Raw genomic sequence first — 18,652 nt, forward strand, 5'->3', positions numbered from 1 at the left:
GTTGAGTAGGCAGATAATCACTCCCTTGGAGGCTTTTAGGAAGGAGGGGCTGTCACCTAAGAGTTAGCTTTTTGATGCAGATCAGCTCTTTCTGGGAAGCAAAGAGAAGTCCCACGTGTGGGAAATAGGCTGGAGGGGTCACTCACTGGTCCGGGATACTTCCTGAAGATTGAGGTAGTCCAGGAGGGGCACGGCCAGACCTCGACCCAGGAATATTTTCACCAGTTGGGTTGCGATATCCTGCCGACTCTCCCCAGAGCTCACTTCATCCAGCATGGCCAAAGGGGTCACGGTGTCATCCTAGGACACATCACACGGGAAGGAAAGGATAATCCCAGAAGTTCTCCTTGAATTCCCAGCCTCCACAAGCCCAATCACACATGCTCTGTGGGATGGGAATGTGATCTCCCCAGAGAGTCAAAGTGGGTAAGAACTGAAGGTGGGAAGAGGGATGAGACGGAAAAGGAAATAGGTAAGAGATCCTCACCATCCTCATTGGCATTGATACAGTGTGGTTTAAATGCAACATCTGCTTGCTATCTCAACAAACTTGTGAGATGAGTATTTTATAAAGTACTGGGATTTCCCTGGTTTGGGGAACTCCCAGTGAGGAAATTCCCTCTACCATTTCTGGTCTAAGAGTTTCATGGAGCAGTGACAAGTCAGATGACTTGTCCAGAGTCACAATGAATATGTATCATTTGTAGATGAGCTCTCTGTCCACTCTGTTAAGACAGTCACTACAGGTCTTATAGTTTCCATTTCTCTAAAAGGGAAATTGAGGCTCTAAGAGCATAAATAACTCTCCCAGGTAATAGAGATTCAAACTCAGGTTTTCCATCCTCCAAGAGCAGATCTCTATCCATTATCCTATTCAGCCTAGGCAGTCCTCCAGCTGACTGGAGGGAAACCAATCCCTGACCCTGAGAGAGGAACCTACCTGGGCCGGGGACAGAACAGACTCCACCAACAACTCAATAAGGGGTTGGTAATACACAGAAGGCAAGATGCGCTCCTCAGCCAGGCGCACCTTGAGCCGCAGGGCCCCCAGTTTCCCCCTGCAAAGAAGGACCAGTACATGTAAGCTGGTAGGGCACACAGCAAGTCTTCACACTGGGATAATGTCTGAAGTGGGAGAGGACTACATAGATATATCTCAGTTACAGCTTTTCTGACAAAGGATGAGGAGCTAGCCAATGGAAAGGCCATCCTCATTACCCACCAACTAAAATCTCTCCTTCAAGTACCACAGAATTTTAAAATCATAGTTAGGATTGGATGAATCCTCAGAGACCACCCCATCCAATCTTCTCATTTTACAGAGGAAAAAACTGAGTCACATACAAGGGAAGGGACTTCCCAGGGCCACACAACTTGGGTTTTTCCTACTGCTCACATACATAGATATACAAAGATACAACAGATATGCCTGTGCCCATTCTCCTGGCTGGCACAATCTCAACAAGCTCAAACCCGAGTCTTCTGCCCATCTAGAATTCAGTTACCACCACCACAGTTCTTGCCCAATGGATAAGGCATCAGCTATTGAACTTTTTGGCAAGACCCAAGACATAGGTTTGAGTTCCATGCTAATGAAGAGACCTAAATTCCTTGCCTGCTTCTTGGGATGAAAGGGAAGAGTAGAAAAGGGGTCTAAAGACCTCAACCAAGGCTCTATAGGAAGCTTGGATAGTTCTTAACATACTTGGGGGAGGGGGATATCGGGAATTCCGAGGCCCTCTTCTATAAAGGTTCCAGAACATTGTATCTTTAGCCATCCCATCCCATCCAGGACAAGGGCCCTTTTTTCTCAAGCCTTCATTTACCCAGCATCCTCTTCGGCACTGGCAAAGGGTAGCAGACGGAACCAGCCACTGGGGGGACACTGGAGCAGGACATCAGGAGGAAACTCCACCTGTGATTAAATAGCAAGTCTTCTATTTACCATTTAAAGTAGGGTGAAACTGGGGGGGGGGGGGGAGTTTAGAACACAGGATGTCATGTCGCAATAAAAAAAAGCATAGGATCTGCAGTCAGAGGATCTGGGTTCAAATCCTACCTCTAATCCTTATTACCTACATTACCCGGAGCAAATTACCCTGTATCTGCCTGGCTGGCTCTATTTCTTCATCTGTAAAATGGGGGAGGAGGAGAGCAGAATGTAATTTGCATATAAACAAAATATTTGTAGCTGTCTTTTTTATGTAGTGGCAATGACCTAGAAACAAAAGAAGTGCCCCATTAGTTGGGGACCGACTGGACAAATTATAATAATAAAAATAACAATTTATGATATAGAACTAATATTAAATTATTAAATGTAATTGATGATAAGTATAAATGATATAATATCATATATAAATAAAAATGATAAATATCATAATAATATTCTGATAATATATAGCACTTCAAGATTTGCAAAGCACTGTAACTAAGTTATCTCCCATTGTGCTATAAGAAATAAGAAGACTTGATGGCTGCTCCAAATTGGTGGTTCTATGACCCGTGACTTCAAGTCATCTGCCTATAGCTTTAAAGGAATGGCTAAGATTGAAAGAGATAAGTGACTTCCCTATGAATGAACATCCTCTATTAAATAACGGCAGAGTGGAATTTAGCATTAAATCGACTATCCTATGCCGTCTTCTTCTAGAATCTCCGAATCAAGGTCTATAAGACTTGCCATTCAAATCCTTTCTGCTCTCCTCCCCATCCCCGCTTCTGTCTACTTCTCATCCCCAATGCAGTTACACTCTCCCTCCAGGCTTCCCAGTCCCACTCTCCCCAACCTCTGCTTATAACTGCTCCTGTCCCACGGTTCCATCGCTTGGGGTTGGGGTGGGGTGTACGTACAACTGAGTTCTTGATTCTGGTGGTTGACTCACCATTCCCAGGAAATCATTCTTGCCCACCATGTCCCAGTCCCACACCTCCACTCGGAGTGGGCCCTCCTCGCCGTGAAGCTCTAGCACCTCATCCCAATGGGGGAATCGTGTCTTCTTGATGGTCTGCGAGAAGAGCATCAAGGCCGGCTGAGAGAAAGGGGAGCCTGTCCTACCTACCCGAGAGCTGCTTCCCTGGATTTCCTTCCCTTCTCTCCAATAATACATGACCTAGATCATAACATTCGCCCTGTTCTGATCCCAAGATAGTTCCAGGCACTCCTCCCCACACAGAGGCAGCCCATAGGAAGCACATAGGTGCTTTTGTTTACCAACAGGGTTGGATCACCCGGAATAATCATCATAAGACAATTTTATTATCACTCCCATTAGAGAGAAACTAAGGCTAACAAAAGGGAAGAGAAGAAGGGAATAAGCAGGTGATAATGAGAAGTAGCATCTCAGCTTCTTTCCCAGATAGGTATTTTTTTTTCTGCAAAAGTACTCCCTAGTACCTTGAACTCAGATCCACCCCCCCAGGATGGGCCCAGAGCACCAGGCCCATAAGATTGTCCAACTTTACTATTCCCAATTCAGATCCCCCATCCTCCATAGCCCCAGACTCATAGTTTAGGTATCATTTCTCCCCAGCTCATTCCCCAAACCAAGGTATTCCCTGTCACTCTCCCAAGATTCCAATGGGACCCATCTCACCACCGTCTCGAGGCTCTGGCTGCCCCAGAATATGCGGGCAAAGGGGTCCGAAGTGCCGGAGAGGTCTCTGGGAGCCAAGTCTCTGAAGACCGAAAAGGAAGGGGATAACACCATATGTCTATAGTGCTCGAAGGTTTGCAAAGCACATTTGTCATGCCCAACATATAAGATAAATGGTTTAAGGATTATTATCCCTATTTTCTGATGAGTAAACTGAGGCACGAAAGCAAAATCCATAGTCATACATTTGTTAAATGGCTGTGCTGGAATTCAAATACAGGTTCCATAAATTCAAATGCGGTGTTCTTTCTACAACACCACACATGCTCCTGATTCTAGGATTCTAAGAGGTGACGGTTAGCATCGAGAATATGGCATTAAGAGGATTATATATAGTCAGAAGACCCTGTTTCAAGTCCCACTTCCTCTCTCTGCTCCTTACCTGTGTGGTCTTGGCTAAGTCACTTTATATTGCTTACCTATAAAATGTGGGAGTTTAGATGATCCCTAAAGCTTATTCCAGCTTTAAATCTATAATAATCCTATAGAGACCACAGAAGTTTATTATCTAACTCCTTTTTTCTTATAGTCAAGGCAAGTGACCCTCAAAGAAGTGTTAGCCCTGGAAACTCTGAGGTGCAGAAGGCATGTTGCTAAGGCAAAGAAGCAAAGGTCAAAGGGTATAACAAGGATGGCAAAGAGTTGGAGGGGTGCATTACTCTAAGCAAACAATGCTACCTTATCAGAACCAGCAGAAAAGCTAGTCTTTGCAGGAAGAACTCAACTGTAGGCAGCAGGTCCCATTGATTAACTCATGAAGCATAGACCAAAAATATACTGTGCCCAATGCAGTGTCGGGGAATCAGGGCCCCTTCCTTGGTGATGGTTCTTTGAGAAGCCTTGTGTACTTCTACCCCTCCATCCTCCCTCTTTGATGGATTCAAAGCTCCCTGTTACCATGGCAACATCCAAACAACTGGATCCCAGACAGATCCTCCAGTTCAGTCCCTTAGGATTCTACAAGCTTCTCTTCTTGAATGGCTTAAAGGGTTCATTTTTTTCATTTAGGGACACACCATTTCTCCTTCCCCCCAGAGGAGAGCAAAACAAAAAGCAAAGAGGGAAAAAGAGAAGAGAGAAATAAGACACTGGAGTCTGAGGAGCTATTTTCTAAAAGAAAGGATCATAAGGTTTGGAAGTTCGAAGGGAAATTTAAAACTATCTAATTGAAATCCCTCATCATAAAAATATGGAAATAGAGAAGAAACACAGAGAAAGGAAATAATCGGGCCCAAGTTACACAGGTGGTAAGTGTCTGAGTAAGATTCCAATCCAGACTTTATTTCATCTCTCTTAAGGCTAACTCTGTCACCTCCTCCCCTATTCAAAGCGCAATGGGTGTGGGGAGGTCACAGTCACTTGGAGACCCTGGGGTAGCTTCTTCCCACTCTGAGCCATCACCAGTAGCAGCCCAGCCCCTCCTCTCCCATCCCTATATCTCATCCATTGGCCCCCTCCTTGGTTTCCTAGGAGCTGAGTCTGGTTGCTAAGATACAATGGTCCTTTCTCTTAGTGCTAGGATCCCACACAGCCTCACTTTGGGGGTGGAGGGCAGCAAGGGCAGAGAACAAGGCTTGAAATCTCTTTTCCATTCCGCCCCCTAACTAGGAATGAGCAGATCAGAAGCACCATCTCTTCTGCCTAGATTTTATCATTCCCCTGTTCCAAGGCCCCTCCAACTCTGACATCCCTGTTCCTAGACCCCTCCCAGCTCTGACATCCCTTGTTCTAAGACCCCTTCCAGCCCTGACATCCCCTGTTCTAAGACCCCTCCCAGCTCTGACATCCCCTGTTCTAAAATCCCTCCTGGCCCTGACATTGCCTACTCTAAAAGCCCTTCCAGCTCTCATATCCTATCTTCTCAATGCTCCATATTCATCCCCTTTCTCCATCCTCAAAGCCCTTTCATATGACATCAATCAATCTTCCGCCTTACATTCAAATGATTTCAAAGCCACATTCAATATTAGGTTAAGTTCCTCCCCCCCACACACACATGCTTTGTGGGGGATGGGGGGAGGAAACACTGAGAAGAAAGAGCTCTGACTCCGTGCTCCCACAGAAAGCCAAGGGCAGAGCCAGGAACTCGATGAATTGTCTCTCAGAAAGAACATAAAGAAATTCTGCAGGGCAGAATATGCAAGAGGAAAGGGATGTAAGAAGTTATTCAATCTAACTATAGTCAAGGAAAGAGAGGCTCATGGAGAGCTTGTCTAGCATCATGATGCTTTGAAGTCACAAACCTGAAGTATGAGAGCAAAAATAACTAGCACGCAAATGGCAGTTTAAGGTTTACAAAGCATTGTACATATGCTCTCTCATTTGTGCCTCAAAACCACTCTGGAAGACAGGTGTTATTATTAGCCCCATTTCACAGGAGAGGACATGGAGGCTGAGTAATAAAGTGACTTGCCTAGAATCTTACAGCTAGTAGCTGCAGCAGGGCATGGATTGAAAACCGTGTTTTTATTATTGATAGGTGTTATTATTAGCCCCATTTCACAGGAGAGTTCATGGAGGCTGCAGCGGGGCACGGATTTGAACTCCGATCTCTCTGACTCCAAGAACAGGACCCATATGAAAGCCATCTAGAAGCAGAGGGAGGTGGGGTTGAATGAGTTCTTGTGGGAGTGAAAATGGGAGGGGACGTGACTAAGGGTGCACAAGGCATATGGAGAGGAGGTAGCATCCTTCACTAGCACAGATATTCTCCCCCCCCTCACTCCCCTGAGGGTGCCCTGGCAGGTGTATTTCCAGGAATGGAGATGGGGCGCACTGAGTCATCCATACTCTCTCCCCTTACATCCCAGACGAGCCTCCTCAAGATGAATTCATTTTCTAATCTCATTTTCTAGAGGTATCGTAAGAGATTCAGCCCTGCTAGGGACTGGCTAGTTCCTGGGTGCTATTCCCAATTCTCCTGACCTGATTAGCTCTCTGGAGAACCTGAGCTAACTAGAGCACATATATACTCTAGAAGGTGAACTTCACCACCATCCTGGGCTTTGATCACTTTGCAGTAATGCCCTTCAGATCGCTGCCCCACCAGGTTAAGGGAAGAATGGGTACCGCGGGCTCCTTGAGAGGTAATATTGGGCACGGAAAGGAGCACGAAACGTAGGGTCCAAAGATCTGGCTTCCGTTCCTAGCTCTCCCAGTAGCCAGCTGAATGACCATTGAACAAATCACTTCTATGAATTAATTTCTTCAACTTTAAAATGAAAGTTATCCCTAAGGTCCCTCCCAGCTCCGACATTACACATTCTAAGCTCTCTCCCAGCTCTAACATTCCATGTTCTAAGCTCCCTCCCAGCTCTAACATTCCATGTTCTAAGCTCCCTCCCGGCTCTAACATTCCATGTTCTAAGCTCCCTCCCGGCTCTAACATTCCATGTTCTAAGCTCCCTCCTGGCTCTAACATTCCATGTTCTAAGCTCCCTCCCGGCTCTAACATTCCATGTTCTAAGCTCCTTCCCCGCTCTAACATTCCATGTTCTAAGCTCCCTCCCGGCTCTAACATTCCATGTTCTAAGCTCCTTCCCCGCTCTAACATTCCATGTTCTAAGCTCCCTCTGAGCTCCGATATTACACATTCTAAGGTCCTTTACAGCTCTGCTATTCTGTTCCTAAGGTTCTTCCAGCTCTAACATTCCTTATTCTAAGGTCCCTCCTAGCTCTGACATTCCACATCCAAAGGTCTTTTTTTAGCTTTGACATTCCATGTTCTAAGGTCTCTTAGCTCTGGCATTCCAGGTTCTAAATCTCCCCCACCCCGTTCTACATTCCTATGACCCTATGAAAAGATGCTCTAAAACAGGATGGCATCTAAGATGCCATATAAGGATACTGGAGAGCACTGCCTAGGACAATGCTGCCAAGGTCCCATGAGCCTTGAGGGGCACTAGAGAGGCTCTCGGGAGTCAACCGCTTCCCCTCCTCCACGCTACGGTCTGTCACTCACAGGCCACCCTATTACGTTGCAGAGAACAGAGACTCCTAGGGTGGGGGGCGGGAGAGAAGGCTCCCAAAGGGAAGAGGAGCTGGCTTCTCTGTCCCAATTCCCAGAGGAAAAAAGGCAGGAAGGAGGGAGAGAGGGGAGGAAGGAAGAAGGATGAAAAGCAAGATGGTCTGAGTTGAAGATTGCTGGGGAAGAGACAGCTGGTCTAGCCGACTGTTTCCAAGAGTGGCCACAGCTGATTCACGATGCCAGGCTGGGGATGAGTCAGAGGAAGACAACACTGGCAAGCCCCCCGAGGCTGGCACGAAGCCATGCCGCCTCCTCGGTACCATCCACCCACTCACTAGCGCCCACTTCCAACTGCCCATAACCTTTCCCAGTCTCAGAGCACCTCGACAGAAGCAGCTGCCCAAGGTGTCTCAGCAGGAATCCTCCAACGCTAGGGCCCCCCCTTTCTCACTGTGTCCATTTTGTCCCCCAGATACAAGGAGGTTCCACCCATCCCCCATTACCCTCCACACCAGGGACCGTACCGAGCCTCGATGATGTGGCAGCGGAGCCGAGGTCCCTGGGCCTCTGCCAGGAGCTTCACATCCAGGTGGATCTCCCCTTGCACCTCCTCATCGGGGTCCACGTGGCTCAGATTGAGCCAGCTATCGATCCCTTGTATCAGAAAAGGTCAGAAGGAACATCATTGCCTGGCTGGATCAGGCTGGATCTTTCCCCATGACATGTGAGAAGCTCAAAATGCCAACCAGAGGCTCTATCTTCTGCTCTAGCACCCCTCCCTGATCCGAAAGTCTTCATTCTCAAGCCCTTGGTAGCACCAACATTCTGCGTTCTAAGACCCCTTGACTAGCCCTGATGTTCTCTGTTTTAAAACTGTTGGCTCTGACATTCTATGTTCTAAGAGCCCTGCAGGCTCTGACATTCTCTGTTCTAAGACCCCTGCAGGCTCTGACATTCTCTATTTTAAGACTCCTGCAAGCTCTGACATTCTATGTTCTAAGACCCCTGCTGGGTCTGACATTCTCTGTTCTAAGACTCCTGTTGGCTCCAACATTCTATGTTCTAAGACCCCTGCTGGGTCTGACATTCTCTGTTCTAAGACTCCTGCTGGCTCCAACATTCTATGTTCTAAGACCCCTGCAGGCTCTGACATTCTATGTTCTAAGACCCCTGCTGGGTCTGACATTCTCTGTTCTAAGACTCCTGCTGGCTCCAACATTCTATGTTCTAAGACCCCTGCAGGCTCTGACATTCTATGTTCTAAGACTCCTGCTGGCTCTGACATTTTCTGTTCTAAGACTCCTGCTGGCTCCAACATTCTATGTTCTAAGACCCCTGCAGGCTCTGACATTCTATGTTCTAAGACTCCTACTGGCTCCAACATTCTATTTTCTAAAACTCCTACTGGCTCTGACATTCTCTGTTCTAAGACTCCTACTGGCTCTGAGATTCTATGTTCTAAGACTCCTACTAGCCCTGACATTCTCTGTTCTAAGACACTTCTTGGCTCTGATAGTTGATTCTCTGGGAACCCTCAGCCCTTGGGCATGACTCCCCATAGTTGGGCACCACTCCCATGTTCCCATCAGTCCCTGATTCTCACCTCGGGGGCTTGCAGCTGCAATGGTCTCTTTGCTCAGTGAGATCTTGCCAATGATGTCATCGTGTCTGCGGGGAACATGGTGAGGGATACCCGGGGTGAGAGTCTGATGGGAGCAGGGAAGAGGGCCAATGAACCTGCTCCTTCTAAACCAGGACTGGGGAACCTTTTTTCTGCCAAGGCTATTTAGATATTTATAACATCATTCATGGGCCATACAACACTACCAACTTGGAGAACTCAAACAGTGGGAGGTTGTTGTCCCTAGCTTTCAGCTCATCATCCCTGAGCCTGATTATGCAAATGATATCACTGGCGGAGTTCCCTGCCCTGTTCTAAGCCCTCCTCTGTGAGACCAAGTGGAGGTCTTTGAGCCCTTCCTCAAGCAGGGGCTGTGGTCACTTTGCCATGAGCACTGCCTATCTAGAATTCAAAAGGGTCACTGCCATCTATTGACCTGTTAGGATGACTGGATCTTCCCACCAAAGTGGGATCATGGGAGTTGGAACTAGAAGAAATAGCAAAAGCAATAAGTCCCAAGTTCATCACTTTACAGAGGAGGAAACAGACTCAGGTCCCTAACAGTTGCTCCTTTTCACCATGGGCAGAACAGCAGAAGACAAGATGCTATAGGCTTGTTGTGGGACATTAGAGGAATTCCTCCCCCTCTACTGACTGCAGTTTTCTCCTCTGTGAAATAATGCAGTGGGACTAGATATTCCCTAAGCTCCCTCCCAGTCCAGACATCCCCTGTTCTAATTTCTCTCCCAGCTCTGACATCCCCATTCTATGCCCCCTCCCAGCCCAGACATCCCCTGTTCTAAGGTCCCTCCCAGCTCTGACATCCCCTGTTCTAAGGTCCCTCCCAGCTCTGACATCCCCTGTCCTAAGCCCCCTCCCAGCTCTGACATCCCCATTCTAAGTCCCCTCCCAGCCCAGACATCCCCTGTTCTAATTTCCCTCCCAGCCCAGACATCCCCTGTTCTAATTTCTCTCCCAGCTCTGACATCCCCATTCTACGCCCCCTCCCAGCCCAGACATCCCCTGTTCTAAGGTCCCTCCCAGCTCTGACATCCCCTGTCCTAAGCCCCCTCCCAGCTCTGACATCCCCCGTTCTAAGGTCCCTCCCAGCTCTGACATCCCCTGTTCTAAGCCCCCTCCCAGCTCTGACATCCCCATTCTAAGTCCCCTCCCAGCCCAGACATCCCCTGTTCTAATTTCCCTCCAGCCCTGATATCCCCTGTTCTAAGGCTTCTCCCAGCTCTCCCATGCCATATTCTTTAGGTCTTCTTGACTACTCTTAAATGCCTTTCCCACTTTAGTGTTCTGCCATCTTTTTTGAGAGCCAGACAAGCTTTGCCCAGGGAGAAGGACCATCATCCCCAGCTCCTGCTGAGCCCGCTCACTGCTAGCATGTGATGGGTTCTTCAGGTGGCCCCTAGCTCTGCCCGAGATCACTCCATGGGGCCCTCACCCGATGGTGTCTTCATCTAGAACATAGAAGGCCAAATGATGGAAGTCCAGCGGCAGATGCAGGGTGTACTCTTCTCCCCAGAAAGGATTCAGGTTTCTCCACACAGTTGCTGTCCTGGAGGGTTGAAAGAGAGCACCTGGACACCCAAGCGGGAGTGTGCGCGCACACACACACACACACACACACACACACACACACACACACTAACTCACACAGCCTCAGTATAGCTAGAGCTGGGGGTGGGGAGGAAAGGAACCAGCTCAGCCTGGGAAGGAGGAGATGTCACAGGACAGCCATGGGAGGGGTGGCAGGCAAGAGTCCTGGTGAGTCAGCCCTGGGAGGAGGCCAGAAGGAGCAGAAGAAGGTTATGGAGACACAGGTTTGGGGATGGATGACAGGGAGACTGAGTCAATCCCTTTGGGCTTGGCTCCATCGATGTCACACCCAGGACTTCCCCAAAGAGCCAAGATGTGGGTCATGTATCCCACACGGGAATCATGAACTCTAGATCAGGGAGGGACCCAGAAGTCACCTAATTTTACAGCAGAGGAAACTGAGGCAGGGGCGGGACAAGGAGAATAATCTTAGTTAAAGTCATAAAGCTTCTTATTGTTCAGTCATCCAGCTCTTCACGATCCCATTTGGGGTTTTCTTGGCAAAGACACTGGAGTGGTTTGCCATTTCTACTGCAGCTCATTTTACAAATGAGGAAACTGAGGCAGACAGGATAAAGTGAGCTGTCCAGGGTAGTGGGTAGGCAGAGGTAACACTACAGCTACAACCTGGATTCTAAACATTTTTAGGAATAGAACCCAGGACTCTTAAGTCTCTGCCCCAAGTAACCATTTAAGGCACAATGGCATTAAACACCAGGTCTAACACCTAGCACAGGGCTTCTCATCTAGATGAAAAGGCATTTAATAAAAAAATGAATGAATGAACCAATGTCAGGGTGAATTGCCCTTTTCCCAGAAAGGTCACAAGCATAGGTCAATAACCTCTGAGGACAGAGAGCTGTGCCCAGTGCCCAGGGAAGCCCCCCCCCCACTCTTGCCGTGGCCGGGCAGCTTCCAAAATGCTCACCTGGCTACCACCTCGTGGTCCACCTTGACAATGCAGTAAGGGTCACTGTTGCCCGACCTGTGGAGAGAGCACCTCCCTTCAGAGCAGCCAAAGCTTTTATCTCACTTACAGTTAGGATGGTCCTAAGAGCTCCTCACACGCAACGGAGCATGACCCACCTCGGGGACTTTGCGCCGGCTGTCCATGACCACCTCCTAAAACCCTACCTCCTTTCAATGGGACGAATCCAAGAATAAAGCAATGAAGCAAAAGGCAATTATTAAATACTTACTTAAGCTCGCGCTAATTTGTTTTTTCCCACGTTTGTTTATTTCGTTTTTAATTTATGAAATAAAACAAGCATTTCTATAACATGAGATAAAGGCACATGAAACTGCAAATCTACTATGTACAACCTGCCGTTCCTTCTAAATATACTGTAACTTTATTATGTGAATCCTTTTTTTGTGTGCTAATTCTGAGCGTAGGATCATGGACAGCATCAGATAGATGGTAGCTCATCCACCATGTGATCCGACCCTCTCGTTTTACAGATCGCTGAGTGGTACAGTGGATAGAAAACCCAGCCTGGAAGCAGGAAACTCTGACTTCAAATCCAGCCTCAGAACTTACTAGCTGTGTAAGTAACTTAACCTCTGTCTGTCCACACAACAATTAGGTGGCTCAGTGGATAGAACCCTAGGCCTGGAGTCAGGAAAACCTGAGTTTAAATCCTATTTCAGAGACTTACTACCTGTGCTCAAGTCTGCCTCAGTTTCCTTAGCTGTAAAATGGGGATCATCATCACATCTACCTCCCAGGGTTTTAAGGACCAAAGGAGAGAATAAATAAAATGCTCAGCACAGTGTTGGCACATAGTGGGCATCATAAAAATAAAAGCTATTATATCGATGAGTAAACTGGAGACCACAGAGATTGATTGATTTGCCCAGCAACATGAAGAGAGTACAAAGCAAAGCTGGAATTCAATCTCAAATTGTAGGATTATGGACCTAACTCTCTCTGGAGGCAACCATAGAAGCTGCCTACTTGAAGCCCTTCATTTTAAAGGGGAAAGGCCTGGAAAAGTGAAATGACGTGCCCAGGAGCTCTCATCCAGGTGGGTAGGTGGCAAATTTGGAATTAAAACTCAGATTCTCTGACTCCAAAAAGGGTTCTCTGTCACACAGGGAAAAAGACTGGTTTAAGTGATGATTTTCTAGCTACGACAAGTGTTGAACAACAGCCCCCACACAGAAGGGCTGGTGCTTGGGGCAGAGTGTGGGCAGGAATACCTAGGGTCCAAGCCTACCTCTTTATTCAATGTCTGTACGACCTAAGCATTCATAGAGCACTTTGGATCTGAAGCCCACTCCTGCTTCACGGCCTTCCTTTCACTGAGTGAACGGTTTTAATCCCTTCTGCCTCAGCGTTTGGATCAATCGATTGAGGAGGGCTGGGATCGGGCTGGAGATCCCATAAATAAAGTGCTCTCCCAGATGCCCTTGTTCTGACCTCCCAAAATTCTGTCTCTTGAATCCCACTCTGAAAAGACTCCCTCCCTCCCAGCCAACTCTCCACCCTGAGCTGCTGACGTGAGGAAAGGTCCTTATCAAGCTCCCATCACATAGGGGTGATCCGGTGTCACCCAGGGAAAGTGCCTACTCAGCAGGATGCTATCTGCCCTGAACCCTGGCCCCTTAGCCTTTCCCACGGGGATGTGAACCGGGTCCTCTTGCTCCTTACTTGTGGGAAATCAACTACAACTTCCCTCTGTCCCATTTTTTCATGTCCAGTAAAGATATATGACATCTGAGGGTCTTTCTTCCAAGACCTCTGGATCAGTCCTAAATTAAACTCCTTTCAAAGCTGGAGAGTTTTAGAATAGGAAGTAGTCATATTAACTAGTGCTGAAGGTATCAGCAGTCTACCTGGTTTTGATAACTAACTTTCCCCTTCTGTACCTCAGTTTCCCCTTCTGTGGATGGTGGCAGCTAGATGGGGAAACTGAGGCAGCGCAATGGAGTCTGCCTGAAGCCAACAGCAGTCACAATTCAGAACAAGATCATATCAGCTGCTTTTCCTTAGTCCAGTCCAGATTTTCCCAAATCCCCTTTGGAAGGGATCACTCTGTCCCAAATCCTATCTATTGACTTCAAGCTTGGAGGAAATGTAACACTACACAATACCAGAGCTTAAAGATCATCTAGTCCAAACTTCTTATTTACAGAAAAGGAAACTGAGGCTCAGAGAAAAAAAAGACACAGAATTGTAGGCTCCCGCATCTAGACCTGGAAGGGATCTCAGATATCCAACTAAGGAAACTAATCACACAGGTGTTGCAAGCAAAAGAGGCAATATTTGAACCCAAGTTCTGGTGACAGAGCCAAAAATCTCCTCAGTACTAGAACCCAGGCATCCTGACTTCCAAACTGGTATTTTTGTTCTTTAAAAAATTCTGCTCAGATTATTTCAGAAAGGCTTAGAGAGCTTTACATGAACTGATGCTAAGTGAAGTAAGTAGAACCAGGAGATCATTGTATACAGCAACAGCAAGACTATACAATGATCAATTCTGATGGATGTGGCTCTTTTTAACAATGAGGTGATTCAGTCCAGTTCCAATGGTCTTTTGAAGGGTAGAGCCATTGGCACCCAGACAAAGGACTATGGGAACTGAGTATGGATCACAATATAGTATTTTCACCTTTGTTGTGGTTGGTTTTTGCTTGCTTGTTTTTTCTTTATCCTTTTTTTTCCTTTTTGATTTGATTTCTCTTTTTTTCCATTTTTTTCTGGTTTTTCTTGTGTAGCATGATCAATGTGGAATTATGTTTAGAAGAATTGCACATGTTTAATCTATATTGGATTGCTTACCATCTAGGGAAGAGGGAAGAAGGGAAAGGAGGGAGAAAATTTTGGAACAAAAGGTTTTGCAGGGGTAAATGCTGAAAACTATCTTTGCATCTATTTTGAAAAATAAAAAATATGATTATAAAAAAGCAATTTTTCCCAGGAAAAGGGGAGATACTAGGTACTCAGACCAATTTTCAAGCAGTCAAAAAAGTGCCTGGGAAAGCCTAGGGCTCTCCCTACCTCATTCTGCCCCAGCTTGATGGCTCTGTTCATATCTTCTTTGTTAAACTTCTAAATCAAAGTATCGGGGGAAAGAGCCAAAAGAATTGGCTTTGGTACTTTGAGCCAAAGAAGTTAGACTTGAGTCAAATATGGTCTCTGAAGCCAGCCACAGAACTATGGTGGCGGAAGGGGAATACCACTCCCTTCCCCCTCACCAAAGGGAAGTCTCCAATATATGGGACCTTTCTCTGGGACTAAAACTGGATCTGTGGGAAAGGATGGCATTTCCTGGCCAGGAAAGTGTGGGTAGGGCAAGATTAGGACATAAGGTTCTGGGAGAAGCTGAGGTTCCCAGTGCCCTCCACCTGCCTGGGAAAGCCCGGGGCTCTCCCTACCCCATTCTCCCCCATCCAGGTGGCTCTGTTCAGAGCTTCCTTGTTAAACTTCTAAATCCAAGTGTCTGGAGAAAAGAGCCAGAAGCCAAGCCCGATGCCCTGATGCATTTTACACACACACACACACACACACACACATGCGCGCGCACGCGCGCCTCAACTCCAACCGAGTAATATGGACAGTAGTGTCTCCCAGCTCCAAACCACCAGGGCATGGGTGACAAGACATATCTGTGCCCTTCAGGATAGGGCGGGCTCTCCGACAGGCCAACACATTAGCCTTTCCATGCCTCAATTTCCTCAATATGAGAATGGATTAAAAGAGATCACTCCCAGCTGTGACACACATAATACTGATATCAGGAATTTCCATTTCACTTTATCCATTTTAACCTGCTTTTTATATTCATGATCTCCTTGGAGTCTCATAACAACCCTATAAGCCAGGTACGGCTGATATTGTTAACCCCATGAGGGCCTCAACATACCTTTCCAGACTCATTAGACATGGCTCTCCCTCCTACAAGGTGACTTTTTCTCCGCCGCTCTATTACACCACCGCATTTCCCATTTCTGTGGTTTTACACTGGCCATCCCACATACTTGGAATGTTCTCCCTACTTACCTCTTCCTCATAAAGCCCTCTCTTCCCCTAAGGCACAACTCAAGCTCCCACTTCTTCCCTTCCCTTCCCAACCCCTCCAACTTCAGTGTCCTTCTTCCCAGACTACCTTGTATCTAACTGCTGCTCTGGACTAATTTGTATTCACACCGCGTACTGATATATAATCTCATCTCCTCCATTAGAATGTAAACTCTTTGAGAGCAAATACTGTTTCCTTCTTTATCTTTATATGTTATTGTTGCTCAGGCTTCTCAACCCCATTTGGGGTTCTCTTGGCAGAGATACTGTAGTGGAGAAGTTATTCCCTTTTCCAGCTCCTTTTTCAGAGGAGGAAACTGAGGCAAACAGGGTTAAATGACTTGCTTGGGATCACTAAGGTAGTAATAAAGAGTCTGAAGATAGATTTGAATTCAGGAAAATAAGTCTTTCTGACTCCGAACCCAGCACTCCATCCACTTTGACGCATAATTGCCTTTTCCTTGTACCCGAGTGCTTAATAAATGCTTGTTGACTTGACTGATTGAAGTGGCTCACCCAAGGTTATAGTTGAGATACAAACTTAGGTCCCTCTTGATTCTAGGTCCAATGTCCATTCCATTATACAGGAACCCAGTTTTCTCTTACTCCAAGCATACTGTTTTGCTGCTCCAAAAATGGAGTGCTACCCATGGTAGAAATCCCCTCCCTACATACACACTCCCAGTGACTTCAGCAGGGATTCTCTCCTCTCCTCTGTAAAGTAGCCATCCTTAGGTGCTGAATCACAAGCACAGTCCCTTCCCTGATAAAGACAAGCCCTTTGGGAAAGGGGGTGGAGACTGTGTTCCACATTGGTGCTGACCCAATGCCTCTAGAGAAAAAATCATACAAACAAGGAGTATGGAAGCTCTAGAGCCAAGGGTCTCTTGCTCCAATCAGACCAATACCAACCATGGGCCAATCTCTGATCCACCTCCTCTGACAGCACCTGAGGCCACTGTGAACAGATATACCCTGGAGTGCTGAGGTCTAGACTAGGAAAGGAACAGGATGAAAGACTACTTGTTCCTCCTTCCCAAAATAGCCTTAACCTGGCTGGGCACCCTGGGGGAATGTAAAATGTGCCCATGGCTGAGAACAAGCTCGATCAGCTGACATAGTGTGGGGACTGGGGATGAAAAGTTACTGAACCCAAGACCCCAGGAGGAGTATGGGAGTGAGAATCATAGGACCAGAAGCCCTTTCAAGGGGAGCCCACCCCAAGATCCTTAAGCACAGAAGAGGATGCCCCAACAGCTCATCTCATCTTCCAGGGGTCATCCTCCATCTACCATAGCCCCCAACAAGTTGAAGCTGAACGAGTCTTGGGGGAGGGGGATCTATTCTGCCCCACTGTTCCACCCCCTCCCCTTGAAGCCCCGGGAGAGAAGTTCAGCTTAAACTCCATAGCTCCCTCCCCCAGGACTGTCTGGGGAGAGATGCCCTGATTTTCAGACAGCCTACAATGAGAAGCCATCTGCCTGGACTGACTGGGAGAACACGGGAGGGGGGTGGGGGAAAGCGGAGGGGAGTAAGAGGAAGGGTGAGGGAACAATGACCCCGGGGGGTCGAAGCTTGCACGACTTGTTCCCCCAAACTTCGGGGAGAATAGACGGGCTCTGCGGGGGCAAGGGTGGGGCTGTGGTTGGGACAGGTTGCTTTTCTCCAGGATTTCCCACCTAGATTAAGGGGGGAGGGACACAGGGCGCCTCTAGTGCCCAGCACAGTGTCGGACACATAGTAGGCACTTGTGACACGCTTGGCTTCATTTCCCTCCCCCCCCCCCGAAAAAAAATAACAAACCAGCGAGGAGGCGCAGAAAGAAATGGGGTGGCCGGGGAGCGGGGAGACTCACACGTCTTTGGCCGGCAGGTCTCGTCCCTCCACCACGCGGAAATTCAGGGAAATGTTCCGAGCCATGGTCTCCCTTTGCGCTGGGGGTACGGGGGGCCGGGTGTCCCAGGGCGGCCGCAGCCGAGGCAGCTACATGTCCGGAGCGCTGCGCCCCAGGCAGCGGGGGCGGGGAAGAGGGGGAGCAGATCGCCGTGGAGCGAGGATGGGGAGCGGGGGGTGCGGGGGCGCCCGCAGGGGCAGGGGCAGGGGGCGAAGCGGACCTGGAGGGGGGGGGGAGAGAGACCAACGGCTGCCTGGGCTCTACAGGTGGCTCCGGAGGGTGGAAGCGAGCAAAGAAGGAGGCATCGGCAGCCAGCGCCGCACTGCCCGAGCGCCTCCCTCGGCCCGCCCCCCGCGCCCCACCCGGGCCAGCTGGAGCGCAGAACAGGCGGGTGTGGTGCGGGGCAGTAGAGGGGAGGGCGGAGGAGGGGGCGGGCTCAGGAGAATTCTCCTCCCCCCACTCCCTCCAAGATCGTAATTCCCCCCTCCCCAAGCACGCCCCCTGCTGATTGCCCCCCAGATCTGCCCCACGCCCTCCTCTCTGGCTCCGTCCCTAGACTGACGTCTCCCACACCGGGGAGCAAAGCTAAGCTGGGATCGAGGGACGCAACTCTGGGCAGAAATGGGGGAGGATCCCCCCGGAACTGGGGCTGCTGCGCCGCTGTGGGATCTGGGAGAATCCTTAGCTCTGGCGGAGATGAGGCTGCGCCCTCCGTATCCAGAATGGGGAAGGGGCCACCGGACTCAGTTCCGGACCCTAGGGAGAGGGGAAAGTGGGAATGCGAGGGAGGGGCTGGTCCAGGATCGGGACAGAAAGGGGGTGCTCAGACGTGGTTAGCTCTGGTGGGAGCTGGGGGGTGGGGCGGAAGCAGCTGCGGTGTGGG

General features: G+C 48.5%; 1 protein-coding gene across 3 annotated transcripts in view; it reads right to left on the minus strand.

The window, feature by feature from the left end:
- The window catches only part of RASAL1 (RAS protein activator like 1), a 41,222-nt gene extending 23,110 nt beyond the window's left edge, over positions 1-18,112 (minus strand). For 2 of the 3 annotated variants that reach the window (XM_051972826.1, XM_051972825.1), the window contains exons 1-10: positions 17,731-18,106; positions 11,781-11,837; positions 10,698-10,811; positions 9,227-9,291; positions 8,148-8,277; positions 3,597-3,678; positions 2,886-3,008; positions 1,827-1,915; positions 941-1,058; positions 147-300 (exon numbers count right to left, since the gene is read on the minus strand). In XM_051972826.1, the coding sequence (XP_051828786.1) occupies positions 147-300; positions 941-1,058; positions 1,827-1,915; positions 2,886-3,008; positions 3,597-3,678; positions 8,148-8,277; positions 9,227-9,291; positions 10,698-10,811; positions 11,781-11,837; positions 17,731-17,795 (997 nt within the window). In that variant the 5' untranslated portion in view covers positions 17,796-18,106. Of the gene's footprint in view, positions 1-146; positions 301-940; positions 1,059-1,826; positions 1,916-2,885; positions 3,009-3,596; positions 3,679-8,147; positions 8,278-9,226; positions 9,292-10,697; positions 10,812-11,780; positions 11,838-17,730 lie in introns of all 3 variants that reach the window. The other variant, XM_051972828.1, reaches the window with a different exon arrangement.
- Positions 18,113-18,652: the final 540 nt, after the last annotated feature.

The sequence above is a fragment of the Antechinus flavipes genome, chromosome 1 (assembly GCF_016432865.1).
Source record: "Antechinus flavipes isolate AdamAnt ecotype Samford, QLD, Australia chromosome 1, AdamAnt_v2, whole genome shotgun sequence".
Lineage (NCBI taxonomy): Eukaryota > Metazoa > Chordata > Mammalia > Dasyuromorphia > Dasyuridae > Antechinus > Antechinus flavipes.